Genomic DNA, 17,291 nt, shown 5'->3' with positions numbered 1-17,291 from the left:
CATGACTCTCCAATTTCTAAAGGTCTTAAACTATAGTCTTCCAATTCTAATTCTCTCCAATATTAACAGTATACTATTCCTCTTGACCTCAAGCACTGAGAGATCCTCCCTTCTATTTTTTATAGTCTTCACCTATCCAACTTCCTCAGATATTTAGTTCTCATCCATACTACTGTAATTTTCTTCCCAGCTGCCTTCTCAGCTTTCTAATGTGTTGGTTTCCTTAATTATCTGTTTCTTCTTGTCAGCCAGAAACACATTCTCTCAGGATCAAGTGCATCTACTTTGAGAAGGCCCTCTAGACACTAGGGTCCACCACTGGAAAAGCCTTATCCTGGTCATCTCCAGATTGGGCAAAAAACATTCTCTAGTGCTGTTTCTGCCACATGTAAGGACTTAGGTTCATATGAAAGCATGCCGTCCTTGAAGTATACCAATAATACGTACAAAGACCAAAGAGGTGGAGAATATATAGCTCCCATTCTCATTCTAGTTAGATGCTATTAAAAGGCCTCAAATTTAACATTTCAAATCATGTTTTAAAATATCTAAAAGAAAGGTATTTTAAATCAAATCACCTGAACTTTCTTTTACACCCATGGGTCGTAGCTTGGGGATACCACCTTGGAAAAGGCCCACCTTTGGTGGAAGGGGAGATGCACTAGAATTATAGCTGCTGCCACCCTTGGATTCTGAAATTAAAAAGGCTTCCAGATTATCAGACTGTGTAACACAAGCAGTTTATTATTATAGCTATTGCAGGCAAATTCACAATTGCTTGGTCTACCCGTAACTAATGGTATCTGAGATTGCTATTTGAATGTCCAAAGTTTAGTGCATTTTCCACTAGAATGTTTTAAAGAGATAGTCTTATTCTTCTATTTAATGCAAGGAAAGGGAAGACAGTAACTTCATCTTAGGTTTACATAAAACAAAGGCACTGATATTGGATTTATGTCTAGCTGTGTTGATTTATCTGTAAGTGTGAGGAGCAGGGAAGTAAATAACTTTACTGCTCAGATTCAGCTGGTTGTCAGACTATTTCCATCTGGTTAGTTAGGGATAAACATATCCCATGTTACAGATTTATTTTCACCCCAAGATTCAGAAACTTTTGTTTCTAATGTTTAGTACTAAGGTGTAAGTGCTTGGACTTCATCTATATTTTAATATTAATCTAAAGACTTCTAACACTTTACATTTTTCACTGCAAAGTTGAACGTAGTTCACACAGCATCAAAATTTCCCTTTAGAAAGCCTAAAACAACTTCTAGTACACAAAAAATATCCTGTTGTGCACTAGAAGTTGTACTGAGTAGAAATTCCAGTGGTTAAGCAGTTCAATGTCCCTCACAGACTCTTTTCCTCCCTCCTTCCTAATTCTTCCTAAACTAGACCAATTAAATGCAAAACGATCAAGATAAGCAAACAATAACAGCATAATCCATTTGGATGCTATCTGATAAGAACCAACCAAAACAAAACAAAGTCATTCATTGTCAGAAGTAAGGTGGGAGGACAACAGATTGTGTCTAAATTGCTTAAAGAATTATTTCCCGGAATCCATCTTGTAGACTGATTCCAAGGATAATTTTACTGGCAACAAGCCCTCACCTAGTTACATTTATTTAATTTCTGGACTACTCTCTCATGTGTCTACCCTGAATTATTTTAAACATAATTTCCCAAACTCTGTTTACATTGCTGACCTGAATTATACTTTGTGGGAAATGATGCTTTGCTTAATCGTAATTTGTTGAATAAATTACGATCTTTAGGTTCACAGGACATGCAAAGGCCATGCACAAAAGAAATGTATGAACCCATCCTATATGTCTAATGAACTACAGGTTATTTCCAAGAGAAAGGGGCAACTGGAGGAATGCAACACCTTTCCTTTAATTTGATGACAAAAATCTTCTGACAGTTGCTTCATTCAGCTACTTACTTTCAAGGATAGGTGCACTGCGGTCATTAACTTGAGCCACTTTTTTCAATTTGGTCCCTTTACAGATGTCTTGTAGCAGAGCGCCCCTCCCTCGCTGCTCATCTCTGTTCAATTTTGGAGGCTCTGTGTTTGCCTGAAAGGAAATATTGCACAAAAAATGAAAAAAAGATTTCTCATCCCTTGGCAGCCTGAAGACCACACAAATCCTTCATTCACGCCACCAAGAAAAACCTATGTATAATGAATTGTACACTGTTAGCACAATTCTACAGCCTGAAAGCTTGTACTTCTGCAGCTAAAGGTTTTTCACTTGTCTTGTAGTTTAGGAAAGGATTTCAAACAACCACTTTCACCCTATCTGCAACTCCCACTCTTTCTGTTATCTTTATCCATCAATCTACAATAAATATTTTATTCTTTGGTCCATTTATTTATTAGATCTGTAACACTGCAATCAAAGAACTGTTGGTGGTCAATCCATGAACATCCAATATATATAATGTCACCTCTTAGGATCCCTCCAGCCCTACTCATTTATAACAACTGAACTAGAGTAGTGATGGATTAAATCCAGAAGCATCACCATAAATGCTGTATGATGAAATCTATGGTCTTCCCACATATACGACACTGCCTTACACTGACTAACTTTTATATAGTTTGGGTATGATCTACTTAACATATATAGGTTTCAGGAATAGGTCTTTCCTAGTTATGCTACCTGAGTATGGTAATGTGTGACAGGAACTGGACCTGGCTCTCAGGGTTTGCACTGTCTTCCTAGTATTACCTTACAACAACTGAAGCACTCTCCAAATGTATGGATTTCCATTCTCTGAATTCTCAGCCAAAGCTTTACTGGCTGGGACTGGGACTAGAAGTCTACACATTTGGAAGATGCAGAAGCTGGGAAAGGCTGACCTAATCAGTAGAAATAAGGATTCCTTGTGGTTAATCCATACTAGATATAAAGATAGCATATAAGAGCAGAAGGACTACCTGACTGAAAGTTGGAGGTGGAGGAGGTCCAGGTGGAGGGGGTGGTGGTATTGGCATCTTTGCCCCACTCCCTCCTGGCTTAGTGTAAAAAGAACTTTTGATCACTCATAAACCTGTAATGTTGGAAGCAAAACAGAAAATAATTAGAGAAGAAGTAACAACAGATACAATAGAAAAAGACTGCACTGTAATATATTGCACACTGCTTCCCACTGAAGTGTTTGTGCATCTAATAGTTCCTAATTTAGTGCCCTCCAAATGGATGAAGAGCACTATTGACTGGAAGTCCTGAAGTTATAGTCCTTACACAATTTGAGGGCAGGAAATTAAGTTATATATTAACTCATTTTATATGTTTTTGTATTAACTCATTTTATATATTTAATAATTATATATTAACTTTATAACATAATAACACATCCATTCAAAATAATTAAAACAGCAAAATAAGAATTGCAACAAAAAGGAATAGGAAAACTGAAATAACTGCAAGTACACCTTGAAGTAGTAGCATCACCTTCAACACGTACATTAAAAGTCATGATAACTGAAAATTCTGGGAGCTATAATCCTAATACTTTGGGAGAAGAGTTTAACAAAGAATACAATAGTGCAAATAAATAATTTTCAATTGACAAATGGAAAGCCCCACAGAAAATGTTTTACAGAAATACAACTCCATCTTAACTGAAAGAGTAAGATGAAACTTAAGAATGAAAAGCAAAGCTTAAATGGGATCATACTGTACAGTGTATTTCTTAACTATACCATCATTCACAACAGTTATTTTAGACTGTCCACCTCTACTCCCCAAAGTTTTATACAAAGCTCATAGAACCAGAAGTCTAAATGGAAGAAAGCATGGAGTAGCACCAGATGACAACAGAACTATGCTCATACTTCTCAATGATACAAGCAATTATAAAAATGAGGCAGCTATCCAAATTATCTGTTTTTAATATATAAAACTCTCTCATAGAGTTAACGGAAAACTTTCCCACAAATGTCACTCTCCTTACGTTTTTGCTATACATTTAAGATACTTGAGATTTTTCAATATCCATGGCTTCCAAGTATTTCCCCAAGCTTACATCTCTGAATGGGCCAAAACTCGTTTCACAGCATTCATGCTTTTATAAAATTACAATTTCCAAAACTCTTTGAAAGAAATTTTGATTGTCAAAATTATATAGGAGGAGTAGAGTATCACATCAGATCTGAAATCTCATGTGTTACAAACAGAAAGGGTCTCTTCCTCTTGCACCCTCTTCCATCAATTGTATCTTGCATCTCCATCTACTCTAAAGGTCCAATACTGTTAGAGGCACATTCTGTGGTTGTTAAGAATATGCTATCTTTGCTTACTTTGATGGGGCTTGGAGTTGTGAAGAAGAGATCTGTCCTTCCTTCTCAGAACTAAAATTGGGTAACATTCCCAGATATTGTCCCAAATACCTCTCAAATCTTAACCAGCATTTATACAGACTCTAGCTGCCTAGATGTTCTTTTACACACACATACCAACACAATATATGCATAAAATCTCCCATCCATTCTGCAAGTTTTATGTTATAGTATTCTAGGTACTAGAAATCTTGTCTTTGCCTACTTCTGTTTCCACCCCCTGGGAGCTCCAATGCTATTGGCTGTTATAGCCCACTGACTGACAGATCCTCCTTTTGGAATTCTCAGCCTAATTGCTTTCTCTTATTGATCCTGTTTATTTGGAGACCAAATGTGTAGAAGAGTATCATGCACTCCTGACCTTAAAAATAAAAGTTAATGGCACACCTACAGGCCAGAAGGACTGAAGACCAAGATGACTTCAGTTTATAGCATAAAAGCACACTTCTGATTGTCACACTCTCCACACTCTCCATAGAATTTGTGAACACTGTATCACTGTAGCTAGTTGCAGAAACCCCAAGAACCAAGCTTCCGAGGCACTGAATTGGCTATGGTGTTGAAAAGAAGAAGAAGAGACCAAGGAATCCAATTCTGCTATCTTGTAATCGGCAACAAGAATTTTCAAAACCCTTCCTACATTTCTAGTGCAGGAATGAACAGCATGCCTATAATTAGGGATAGCCAGCCAAATTTAATCTTAATATAGCAGTACATTAGTTGCCATCCAAACTTGTGCAGAGTTTACATAACCAAACAGGCATGATTCTTTATCAGATACCACATCACAGCAGAAACGCAGCAAGAGCAGGTGTGTAATGGAGGAAGTGTGACTCATCCCTGACACTACAGATACCTGTCAAATCCACAAGTCCAATGAAACTATTTCAAACAGGGAAGTCTAATGGCACAGGAATGCATCCAGTTTCAATATTTGCCCTTTAAAGAAACAAGATGGCATTTAGGAAACTTTATCAATCTACCCAGAAATTTGAGATTTTAAGGAGAACTCTGGCTTTATAGAGTCTGGAGTTCGACAAAAAGAATTTTGTTATGTAGATGGAAAGAAATGTACACCTTTGATATTAAAGAACAGGTTCAAGAGATGTGTTCTTTATCAGTTTTTGAAAAGATCTAGTTTTACATGAATAAGGATTTTTCTTGTTTTCCTTTTTTTGTTTCCTTTCCCTTTTTATTTTAGCACTCCAGTATTTTTATAACTGCTTTCACTGTATTAACACTGCCATATTACGTTTTTGTGTTTATAATATTTCATTAACAAAATGATTTGAACATTTAAAAAAAATTACCCAGAAAACAGACCATTCTGAAACCTCTAAGCAAGATAATTCAAATTAGCTTGTAATATAATAACTTTGCCAATTTGAACTTCTTCCTGAAAGATCATGTGAAACTTTTCAAACATTCTAATTCTTCTAAAAAAGAATGTCCAATAGTAATTGGCTAAAAATGTATATATCTATTACTGCATTTCCACCATTCTGAGACTAGACAAAATAAGAAATTTTCCAGTTCACGTTTTTAGGTTATAAGGAACATCTCTCACAAATTTGCAATAAGAGATTTGTAGTGAATACAATTCTATCACATATATTGAACAGTCATGTTTGTCACACTACACACAACCTGTAAGATCAGTTTCAAAAGATCTACTAGACTCCCAACTATTTTTTTTTCATTTTTAAAAGGAAATTTCTGAATGGTTATGGGGAAAAGCATCTGCTAGTATCTCTAAATATAGCCTACAGCAGCACAAGATGTGGAAATATCTAACTGAAACTTCCATCACATAAGTAAAAGACTGAGTGTCCACGCATCTCTTAAAATTCCATCTTCCTTCAAATAAGATTCAAAAGTAGCAACAGCTTTCTCAGAACTCCTTGTGATATCTACTAAACATCAAGAGGAACACCAAATCCCTTAAAGGCTACTCAGCAGAGAATGCTGGATGCTTCCTCACAAGGAATATTTGTGTTGTTCTTTCCATGAGTAAAGACCAAGAGAGGAATGTAGAGAAAAAAAGGGCCAGCTGTAAAGAAAAGAAACTTAATACAACATTCTTGCCCAGCTAAGAATCCTCCAGACATGTTGAAATTATAGCTTCCAACATTTGCAGTCATTATATATGAGAATTATGGGAACTGTAATCCCAAAATATTCAAAACACCAGGTTGAAGAAGACTACAACTCAACATACTATCCTTTTCAAAATGCCCAAGTTTGAAAAATTAAAAATCAGTTTCAATTCTCCCTTAAACAGGACTTATAAATAAATTCTTAAAAATTACTAGAGGAAGTTGTTTACATATAGTTAGTTATTTATGGCTTAAAGAGAGTGATATTAAAGCTTCTTAAAAACAGGAGTTCAGTCAGTTTGCTCTAAAGGACTGGTATACAATCATTTATAAGTGGCAGGCTGCACCTGACCCTTGACTGGGGTTCAGTGGGTCACTCTCCCAAAAGCAAATAGAGCCAAGACAAACATTTAATAAATCCACTTGTATTTACTGTCTCCTTCTGTTACATCAGATGTGCTTAACCTTTTAGTGCCATGGGCCCCTTTGAGAGTCTGGTGAAAATCTCTTCTCAGAGATTAGTGAAAATAAAGTTGAATTTTTTTTCCTCATCCAAGTTCGTGAACCTTCTGAAATCAGTCCATGGACCACAGGTTAAGAACATTAAAGTTACAGTTCAGTGATATGGGCCACATGCAACCCTCAGACCAGAGGCTGAGTAGCCTTGTGCTAAACATTACAAGTCACTGGTCAAAGTTATGATTTTCTGGAACCCAAAATAATGAGGCATAAGACGACACAGCCAAGTACCACTGACCAAAGAACCCTGAAAAGAAATACCTTAGCTATGAGTTCCAAGAAATCTTTATTTGGAGATATTTACAAGCTAGCAGTTGATTCATGCTATTTAGGAGACAGAGAAACCTTCCTTAACATCAGTGAACTACTTTGCTGGGAAAATGTCATTTCTATAATATTCTCTGCAGCATCCATCTCCCAAACTAAATTAAGTTGTTGGACATGACCCCCCCCCATTATTATGAGCAGGCAACTTTTGGCCCAGAAAACTTGTTTGTGCCCCTCACAGTGGCTGAAACACAGTGACACAGTTTCCTGCCATCTTGAAATAGGAAAGAATATTTAACCTTAACAGAGGCATAGTATAGTCCATTAAAAAAAAGCTAAATAACCCCTGGAAAATGTTAAGTGCAACCTCACATCAGCAAAAGGCTGTCCATCACTGATTTATGAGAACACGCACCCTTCTACCCCATACTGCTTATTTTTCCCCTTACTTAAGAACTAAGTAGATATTGGGGCTGCAATCTAATTAAGAGAATACTGATTGTTCGATTTTTCAAAAATTAATCATGCATATGCCTGCTAGAAGGTTCTTTGCCTCCATCCATTTATCATGAAATAATTAAATGCTACCACTGAATCAATAATTCCTCTCCTTTATGCCATGTGATCAACATCCACGTTTTCAGCCAATGCTGAAATGGCAGGAATCTTCTAGTTTCCACCATCTCCCAAACGGTTAGAAATGTTCCCTTCTTTCCCTGGAATATCAAATCCCTTCTTTATTCTAATGCTCAGTATAGAAATAAAGCATGCTATATATCAATATATTCAGAGTGAAAGCAGTAGAAACAGTAGTAATATTTCCATCTAAAGCTAGATGTTTCTCTTTAACACTCCAGGCAAAATAATCTTTCTCCTTCCCCAGACAGCATATAATTCTAAATGGGATTCCAGCTTTAACAAGGAAAAGATGCTAATTTTTCATGTTCACAGCACTTCACAACAGTAACAGGATCCTCACAATAGCTTAAAAGGAAAATAAATTTGAGAAATAGAAACATACCTAGTTGGGAGCTTCCAAGTCAGAAGCAACAGAACAAGCTCTGTAAGTTTCATCTATGGGAGCTTGAAGTTAAGCACTGCCTCCTTCTCCCATTTCCTTTCCTGCTTTCATTACAACATGAAGTCACACCCTTGATTTATGAACACAAAAAAACATGTGGCCTTGAAGTAACCCAAGTTACGAAGGTAGCATCATAGCATGATCACCTGAGGGGGGCCGGAAGTGACTACTTTAGAGATAGCACGCAGTCAACCAAGCAGCCTCAGGTAAAGTACTTCTGAAAGATGCATGCTCAGCAAACCTTTCAAGCAGTGGCTTCCTAGTGAGAACCTCTTGATTAATTGGAGATATCCCAAATTAGAATACAGCCACACTGGCCATTAGCTCACTTGTAACAGTATAGACAAGTGGATTTTTTTCTCTTGAACACTAACTGAATCAAGTAAGCACAGATTAGTTGTCCATTTCCTCTCTTCCATTTTAACACACCAAGATTGGGATGTGAAATCTGTTTAAGCAAAAATGAATAGTATTAAGAAACAGGAATTGGTCCTCTAGAACACAGATCCTCTGGTAGTACAATACCACAACAAAGTAGAGTAGCAGAACAGAAACTGAGTGCGTATGTATCCCGGTGCCTCTTTTGGCAATTTTACGTGCTATTCCTTGCATGGTACTGCAGTGCATTTCTTGCATTTCATTTCTTCCACTTACTAAGGATCTGGTTCCCTTTTGGGGTTTTAGCCACGGAGAACGTAGAATTCAACATGTTCTTTCTGAACAAGGTTCAGGAGCATGTCACCTATAGAGGCGTAGTCCAGGTGACATTCATTAATAGTAACCACAGAACTCCCCAAAGGAAATTACAATTTTAGAAAACATTAAGTGCCCAAATTCTTGTAACAGTTTTATGATTCATGCAAGAACACTAAAATCACATAGTATTTGCCAGTCTTGCAAGTTTTTTGTCATATTTATTTTATTGAAACACTTTTAGCAATACATGGCTGCCTGTAAATATTACCAGTTCCTGATCCAGAATAACAGGTATATTATATTATTAGAGAGGGTTAGCGCCTCTCCACTATGAAATTAATTTTCACCCAAAGGATGTGCTATGAATGATAGGAGAAGAGCCAATGGTCCTCAGGGTTGAGATACGTCAATAACCAACTTCCAGGGAAGGTATGGTGAATTAAAAACAACTCCGTAAAAGTGGAGCTGATGACCACGGCAAAGACTGGTCTACTCTACAGGGAGTAGACCAGTTCCTTGGAACTTCTCCAGATAAGGAGAGGACAGAAAATCACCCACACGTGCTCCAGATGGCTGCTCCTCACGAGAAGACCACAGGACCATGGGTTTGAGCACTGGGAGACAAAGGGATTAGCTAGCTTGTCCCCAACTGTGGCAGAGCTTTTAAAGGACACTAAGTTCACAAACCTCACTTTCTAATCACTTTCAGAAAAGGCCTATTAACCATTTTAAAGCTTTTAGAGATCTTTGGAATGACAAATTTGAAATATCTTCATCGGATGAGTTTATCTTCAACTCTGAACAAAAGAAAATTTAATTATAAGCTTAAGAAATTAAAAAATCTGAAATAAACAGCAAAAAGCTAAATAAGATTTTGATCTTAGAAAGTTATAAATGGACTAAAGGTCCAGATAAATTTGGAATACTGAAACTTTTACAATAAGACTTTGGAATTAATTATAATGGACAAACAGCTTCTTGTGGGAAATACAGTAATACCTCGGTTCATGAACGCTTCTATTCACGGACAATTTGGTTCGCGAACAGCAGCATTCACAAAATTTTGCTTCCGTTCGCGAACTCCGCATCGGGTGACGAACACGACCCGTGGCCATCTTCCCTGCTCTGACACGTGGTTGTGGCTTCCTCTAGGCAAGATCGCGGTTGCAGACAGACACTTGCTGTGAAACTTTTTGGTGTCGCCTCAAGCAAGGTTAGTGTTCTCTCTCCTCATACTGTACTGTACTGTACTTTGTTTCATATTTTTGTAGTTAAAAAAAAATACATATGGTTCAGAACGGATTAACCTTATTTACACTGAACCTTATCGAAAAATTTGATTTGGTTGGCAACCAATTTGGTTGGTGACCACGTTCGTAGGGGTCAGAACGGATTAACCTTATTTACATTGAACCTTATGGGGAAATTTGATTCGGTTCGCAACCAATTTGGTTCGCAACCAGAATCGTGGAACGAATTAAGTTCATGAACTGAGGTACCACTGTAGATGTGTTTTGATTTTTGGAAAACATGAGATAAGTAATTTCATGATCTAAAAACTGGACACTAGAGGGCACTAAAGATTTTAGGTAAAGGAAAAAAATGCAAGCCTATAAAATGCAAAATGTTATAACAATGAAAATACTGAAGGAGACTTTTGAAGAATAGAGTCAGAAATCAGTAGCCACAATATCAATAATGTCAGTAATGATACCTGCTTCTATAGATAGACTATGTCCAAAAGATGCTATTGAAGAAATTACAGGTATAGAACAAATTTTATTTGACAAGATGGTATCAAAAGTAGATTTACAACTGACAGGCCAAGAGAATGATTTGGAAAAGGATGTTTCACTGAATCTACAAAAGAAATTGGTTGATGTTTTAAAATTCAAAAGGGAAATATAAATGATAAACCAAGAGAGTGACCTGGACAATTTTTTTCTATTGGATGTACAAGAGACTTGTTAAAGCCTTGAAGAACTCTGTGCAATGGGACAAAGGAGAAATGAAGAGAAATCAAATCCTGTGACAATACTTGAATGAATGAACTAAAGATTAAGATTAAAGAAGTAAACGGAATATAAAGTTGGTTTATTTGATCAAGGTTAAAACAAGACATGCTGTTACTTCTGGTATGGACTTTCTGCTGACACCAAGACTGAAAAGATTATGTTTTATGGATTTGTCTATAGATAAAGGATGAGATATGGGATAAAGAGATAACTGTTTGTAACCTTAGAGGGGGAGTCACAAAATTTGTTTATATTTGTTGTGATGAAGGTTGGAAGTCACTTCTTTATATATTTTTTTTCTCTTTATTATATTCTTTTTTCTTTCTTCTCTTTTTTCTTTTTCCTTGCACCTTTTATCTTTGCTTTCTATTCGATTCTCTTTCTTTAAATTTAGCTTACATTAGATTTTTACTATTATAATCAAAATTCTTAATAAAATTATATAAAAGAGAGAGAGAAAGAGATGTCAATAACCAGCAAATACTAATTTCAAGGCTATATAAATAAATAGTGTGCTGCAATATGGGGAAATATGAGGAAGGTGAAAAGCAGCAGCAGCAGCAGCAAAGAGCAATCAATTGTTCAAAGTTGTTTAATTCCAGTGTGCAGCTAATATTTTTATCTAGCTGCTCTGTGAGTCTGAGATTTCAGCTGAGTTTGAACCTAGCAGCCCAGCTAAGCTCTGTGAAGATTTACTGCTGAGTCCTGGTCCAGGGAGCCTGACATCTAGAAATGAAGTACGAATCAGGAAACAGACCTCAAGGCAGCACCAGACCTTTTTGCTAAGGTTCTTCATAGTCCTCTCATACAATACAATGCTGGGGCAGGCAAGCAAGTCCTTCACTTGGTGAAACATGAGCATTAGCAGCTGAAAGCACCCACTTCACAAGACAATTGGTAAGTCAGTAAAAAGTACATATTCCAAGAATGAAAATCAACAAGAAAAAAAATTAAACAGTAACAGACTATGGTGTAGTTCTGGGGTACTGTTCCCAATACAGAACTTAGCTATGCTTACTAAATGGTACTAAACAAGCTACCTCAACAAATCTTATATTAAAGGGATAATAATGAACTCAGGGGATAATTTAGGGAAAATACCATATAGATACTAATTATACAAACATTTACAGACTGCAAACATAAGGCCATGGACATTTTTTGTAGCAAGAAAAACCTACAACTTCTTTATTTGTAGATTAACACAGGGCTTTTAAAACTTCAAAATGCTTTACATGCATTCTTATCAGCCACCTGATACCAACTGGGGACTGAGAACAAGTGGCTTGCCAAAGATCACTTCCTAAGTACCACCTACTCATTTGCAAGTGGCATGAAGATCACTTGAGTACAGCCACTTGCAAGAACCTTACAGTCCATCTCAACCACCAAATATCAAGTTCATGTCATGCCTTCAGTGGCTGCTGTCCCAATAAGCCAGGCAACCTTACAGGTATGAGACATCCACAGATAGCCCAACATAATCACTATACCACTGGCTTGGGGCTTTTTGCTTATTTTTTACTTTGTTTTAGATTTACAGCTGGGGGAACAAGAGTGATTTAATGACAAAGGTCTGGCTCCTTAAGTACCCAGAAACACAGTGACCAGCTATCATATCCATTATTGCAAAGTAAGCAATTGGAAAACACAGCAGTTGTAAAAAGCTTGTTCTCATCTAGTCTTTAGGAGGAGCAGAACCATGCATATAATACTGTGAGTTAAATAACAAGAACTTGACTCTTTGTATAGCTTTACAGCTTAGAAACATGATTAGTTTTAGCTAATTTTATCAATTGCTTCAAATGTATTCTCAGGGTGAATGCAACCCTACACTGCATGCACAATTATTAGGCAAGTTGTATTTTTGAGGATGAATTTCATTATTGAACAACTACAGTGCTCTCAGTCAATCCAAAATGTTAATAAACCTCAAACCTGAATATTTAAGAAAGTAAAAGTAAGGTTTTGGCTTTCTTAGGAGTGTATCTATGCGTGCACAATTATTGGACAACTATTAGTGTGCAGAATTACTATGCAACTAAATGAAAAACGAAAATTCCCCCATCTCACTCGTTTATTTTCATCTGTTAAAGTGAGAATAATAAACAAACAACTCAAAATTTACAAATAAATGTTTCTGACATTTCAAACAAAAAATCAGTGACCAATATAGCCACCCTTCTTTGCAATAACAGTCATAAGCCTTCCATTCATGGAGTCTGTCAGTTTCTTGATCTGTTGACGATCAACTTTTTGTGCAGCAGCAACCACAGCCTCCCAGACACTGTTCAGAGAGGTGTACTGTTTTCCTTCACTGTAAATCTCCTGTTTGAGAAGGGCCCACAAGTTCTCAATAGGGTTTAGGTCAGGTGAGGAAGGAGGCCATGTCATTATTCTTTCATCTTTGAGGCCTTTACTGGCTAGCCACACAGTGGAGTACTTCGATGCATGCGATGGAGCATTGTCCTGCATAAACATCATGGTCTTCTTGAAATGCAGACTTTTTCCTGTACCACTCTTGAAGAAAGCGTCTTCTCAAAACTGGCAGTAGGTTTGGGAGTTGATTTTGAGTCCATCTTCAACCTGAAAAGGTCCAACTAGCTCATCTGTAATAATACCAGCCCATACCAGTACCCCACCTCCACCTTGCTGGTGTCTGAGTCGAAGTGGAGCTCTGTGCCCGTTATTGATCCAGCCACAGGCCCATCCATCTGATCCGTCAAGAGTCACTCTCATCTCATCAGTCCATAAAATCTTTGAAAAATCTGTCTTCAGATATTTCTTGGCACAGTCTTGCCATTTCAACTTATGTGTCTTGTTCAGTGGTAGTCGAGTTTCAGCCTTCCTTACCTTGGCCATGTCTCTGAGCACTGAACACCTTGTACTTTGGGCACTCCAGGTAGGTTGCAGTTCTGGAATATGACAGCACTGGAGGATAATGGGTTCCTGGTAGCTTCATGTTTGATTCTTCTCAAATCTTTGGCAGTTAATTTGCGTTTTTCTCAACACGTTTCTTGCGACCCTGTTGACTATTTGCAACAAAACGTTTGATGGTTCTGTGGTCACACCCCAATATCTTAGCAATTTCAAGAGTGCTGCATCCCTCTGGAAGACTTTTTATAATTTTTGACTTTTCAAAGTCAGTTAAATCTCTTTTTTGGCCCATTTTATCTAAGGAAAAGAAGCTGCCTAATAATTATGCAAACCTTGACATAGGGTGTTGATCTCCTTAGGCCACACCTTCCCTCATTACACAAATACACATCACCTGATATGCTTATATCCAATAAGCATTCAGGTTTATACAGCTTGGAGGTGGAAAATATGCATAAAAATGATGATATAGTCAAAATACTCACTTGCCTAATAATTGTCCACACAGTGTAGGTTCTGAAAACTGAAACAAGGAATTTAATCTGATAGCCAATATACCAAGAAATCCATGCATTCCCCATCCAATATTAAAATAAACAAAAACATCCTCTGAACACCAGTAACTACACACAATGCATAGACAGCAATTGCATGTAACAAAGCATTATCACTCATAGCCCTTGATTATTCTTTCCTGAGAACTGGCCCAGGATAAGGGGCTAGGATAGGGGTTTTCAAACTTTTTCAGACCAGGGAACCTGCTAATTAAAAAACAAAATTCAGAATCCCTGAACAAGAGGCAAAGCTCTAGTGATAGAAAATTAGTTACATTTGGGTGATTTTTTTTTTTTTTGCCCTTAGTCTCTCACAGAATCCCATCAAGTTCTCATGGAACTCTAGGGTTATGTAGAGCACAGTTCCTAGGCTAAGGGATCAAATTATAAACCATGGTGTCTCAATTACAAATATAACAGATTGCCCAAGTCATCTTCATATTACATAGCAAAAGGCTGATACAAATGCCAAACATGTCCTTTAACATCCTCAAGAATCTATCAAAATCAAAGTGCTGCTTGAATGGATCATCCCATTTAGTCTACCATCCCTGCAGAGAAAAAAATGGTTACTGAATGCCAAAACTTCACTCAGAAATGATGAGAGTTTAATAAATAAGTTTTGCAGAACAAGAAGCTTAAGAATCTTCATCACTATATCTGACATTATCTCCATCATCTCAAGCAGGGAAACAACTAGGTAACAGAAGGAACAATGCACTAATAAATTCCCCAATCTGTTTTAGGCACCCAGTACTAGGTACTAACATGCAAACCCAACCCTTGCCCAAACCAGAATACTGAAGAGAATGGAAGCCATAGTAACCCTTCCCTGACCTTCCATCCTATATTGGTATTGCACTGAGATACCAGGCAGATAAGATTTATTAGGATCCACAATTTCTGGCTCATCTATGTAAATCTCTGTAATTACATGCAAAGTCAATCTTCACATTCAGGATCAAGATATGGTCAGCAGTAATATTATCAAGAACCAACCCTGCATTTACCAACAGTAGTTCCACTACCACCCTCAGAAGAAGTGAAACTTCAGTCAGTTTAAATCAAGGCATCCAACACAAGTCTTCTTCAGTTATAAGCATCAACAAAGTCCATGCTAACTATTCTATTAAAGATCAACAGAGTTAAACAAGATAAAACTAGAGATGATAAAGTGCATAGCACATAAGCAAATCCCCAAAATTAGTATATGCTAATAAGTGAAACAACTTTTTTTAATTATCATACCACCATCATCTCAAATTTATTAGTATGGAGAACATTAAGAATGTAATTTGAATGGCAGACCTCAATGATGTTTCTTGAAAGTCTGTAAGACCCTTATGAGTCATGTATTTATAGTATTTATCTACTTATTAGACTTACACTCCCTCTTTCCCCCACAAAAACCCTATGAAGTATGCTAGGCTGAGACAGAGTAACTGGCCTAAAGATACCTAATGAGCTTCCATGGCTAAAGGTGGACTAGAATCTGGGTCTTGCTGCTCCTAATCTTACACCTTAACCACTACACCATCCTGGCTCTGACATGGATTGGTTAGCAGCAACTTTTGTTAGATATCTATTTGAGGCACAAAGTTAACTAAATCTTTTTCTAAATCCTCCAAGGCCCATCTAAGGATGAACACTAGATTTTACAGCACTTTTAAACTTTGAAATGCTTACTTACAAGGCTGATCTACAGGAAGAAATGGAAAAACATGCGGAAACTGGGCCTTCTAAATTGCGACAGAAAGTACCTAGAGATTATAGATGGTATGAGATAGCCTGACTCAGGTGACAGGCTCTCAGAAAAAATTGTTACTGGTCTGAACATGCCCATTAGGGTGTCACTGTGATTTAAATTAAACCAGCTTTAATATAAAGGGACATTTCATTGGATTGGCACCTTTGGTGTGGACTAATGGAGCTGTCACATGAATAAGGCTCTCAAGTACAGTCTGATGATAGTTGAATTAAGTAAATAAATCAGGCTCTTGAAGAGTTCTATACAAAATGAAAAATCAGAAACAGAGCTCCAGTGCAGCACTGTCCCCAAGTGTATCACTAGACATTTCCACTAACTTACTCTTCAGCATTTCAAGGCCTGCTGCTCCAGACAAGTGCATCTGGTCCTCTTCCAGCCATAATTCTCTCCCCCAACCCAGTCAATCTAAGAGAACACACAGAAAAAATGTAGGCCAGAGGAGACAGCTTGCATACTAGCGCTGGCAGCAGAGCAATTTAGTTTACCAGCTCCTCTAGATTGGAGAAGTAAATTAAAACAGTACTACAGCAGCACTAGATTAGGCTGTGGACAAATAGGCCACACATGGATGACAGCTGGCTTACCCCATTTTTATATAAAGGTGTGCATTTCATAAGACTGTATTGTTCAGTCATTCAAACCTGCCCTGTTTTCTAAAAATAAAGTTAGCATTTGTTCTCTGTAAGAGATTCCTATATTCTGAAAAGGAACAGATACTACGGCTCCTCAAATGTTCAAGAGTTAAAAAATATACATCCCTTAAACAGGAATTCGTATTTTATTCCCCTTACCAACTTATTTTAAATCCCATCTATTCATGCAGCAGCACAATTGTTTTGAATTATGTTACATAGCTTTAGACTGCAGGCAGGCAGTGCTAACATTTCTTATGCTTAAAACTCCTTACACCCGTAAAACTAGAAAAGCAAACTGCAAACAGCTAGGCTAGAACCATATTAACATATGTGCTAATTTCCTGATTATAGGAAGATGCACTTTATTGTTTTACATGCAGAGAAGTATTCACAAAGGGTATCATAGCCTGCAAACTATTAAATCACCCTACT

General features: G+C 37.2%; 1 protein-coding gene across 5 annotated transcripts in view; it reads right to left on the bottom strand.

The window, feature by feature from the left end:
- WIPF2 (WAS/WASL interacting protein family member 2) overlaps positions 1–17,291 on the bottom strand; it is a 35,939-nt gene that overhangs the window by 10,806 nt on the left and 7,842 nt on the right. For 4 of the 5 annotated variants that reach the window (XM_007420688.3, XM_088143429.1, XM_088143431.1 and 1 more), the window contains 3 exons: positions 2,948–3,060; positions 1,949–2,081; positions 579–692 (listed from right to left, as the gene is read on the bottom strand). In XM_007420688.3, coding sequence (XP_007420750.1) covers positions 579–692; positions 1,949–2,081; positions 2,948–3,004 — 304 coding nt within the window. In that variant the 5' untranslated portion in view covers positions 3,005–3,060. Of the gene's footprint in view, positions 1–578; positions 693–1,948; positions 2,082–2,947; positions 3,061–4,312; positions 5,783–17,291 lie in introns of those variants that run through there. The other variant, XM_088143432.1, reaches the window with a different exon arrangement.

Source organism: Python bivittatus, unplaced genomic scaffold (assembly GCF_059951505.1).
Source record: "Python bivittatus isolate LINGU-HERP-01145 unplaced genomic scaffold, Pbiv_v1 ctg000410_np1212, whole genome shotgun sequence".
NCBI classification, from domain to species: domain Eukaryota; kingdom Metazoa; phylum Chordata; class Lepidosauria; order Squamata; family Pythonidae; genus Python; species Python bivittatus.
The sequence above is the reverse complement of the archived record's forward strand: the minus strand, read 5'-3'. Positions and strand labels throughout refer to the sequence as shown.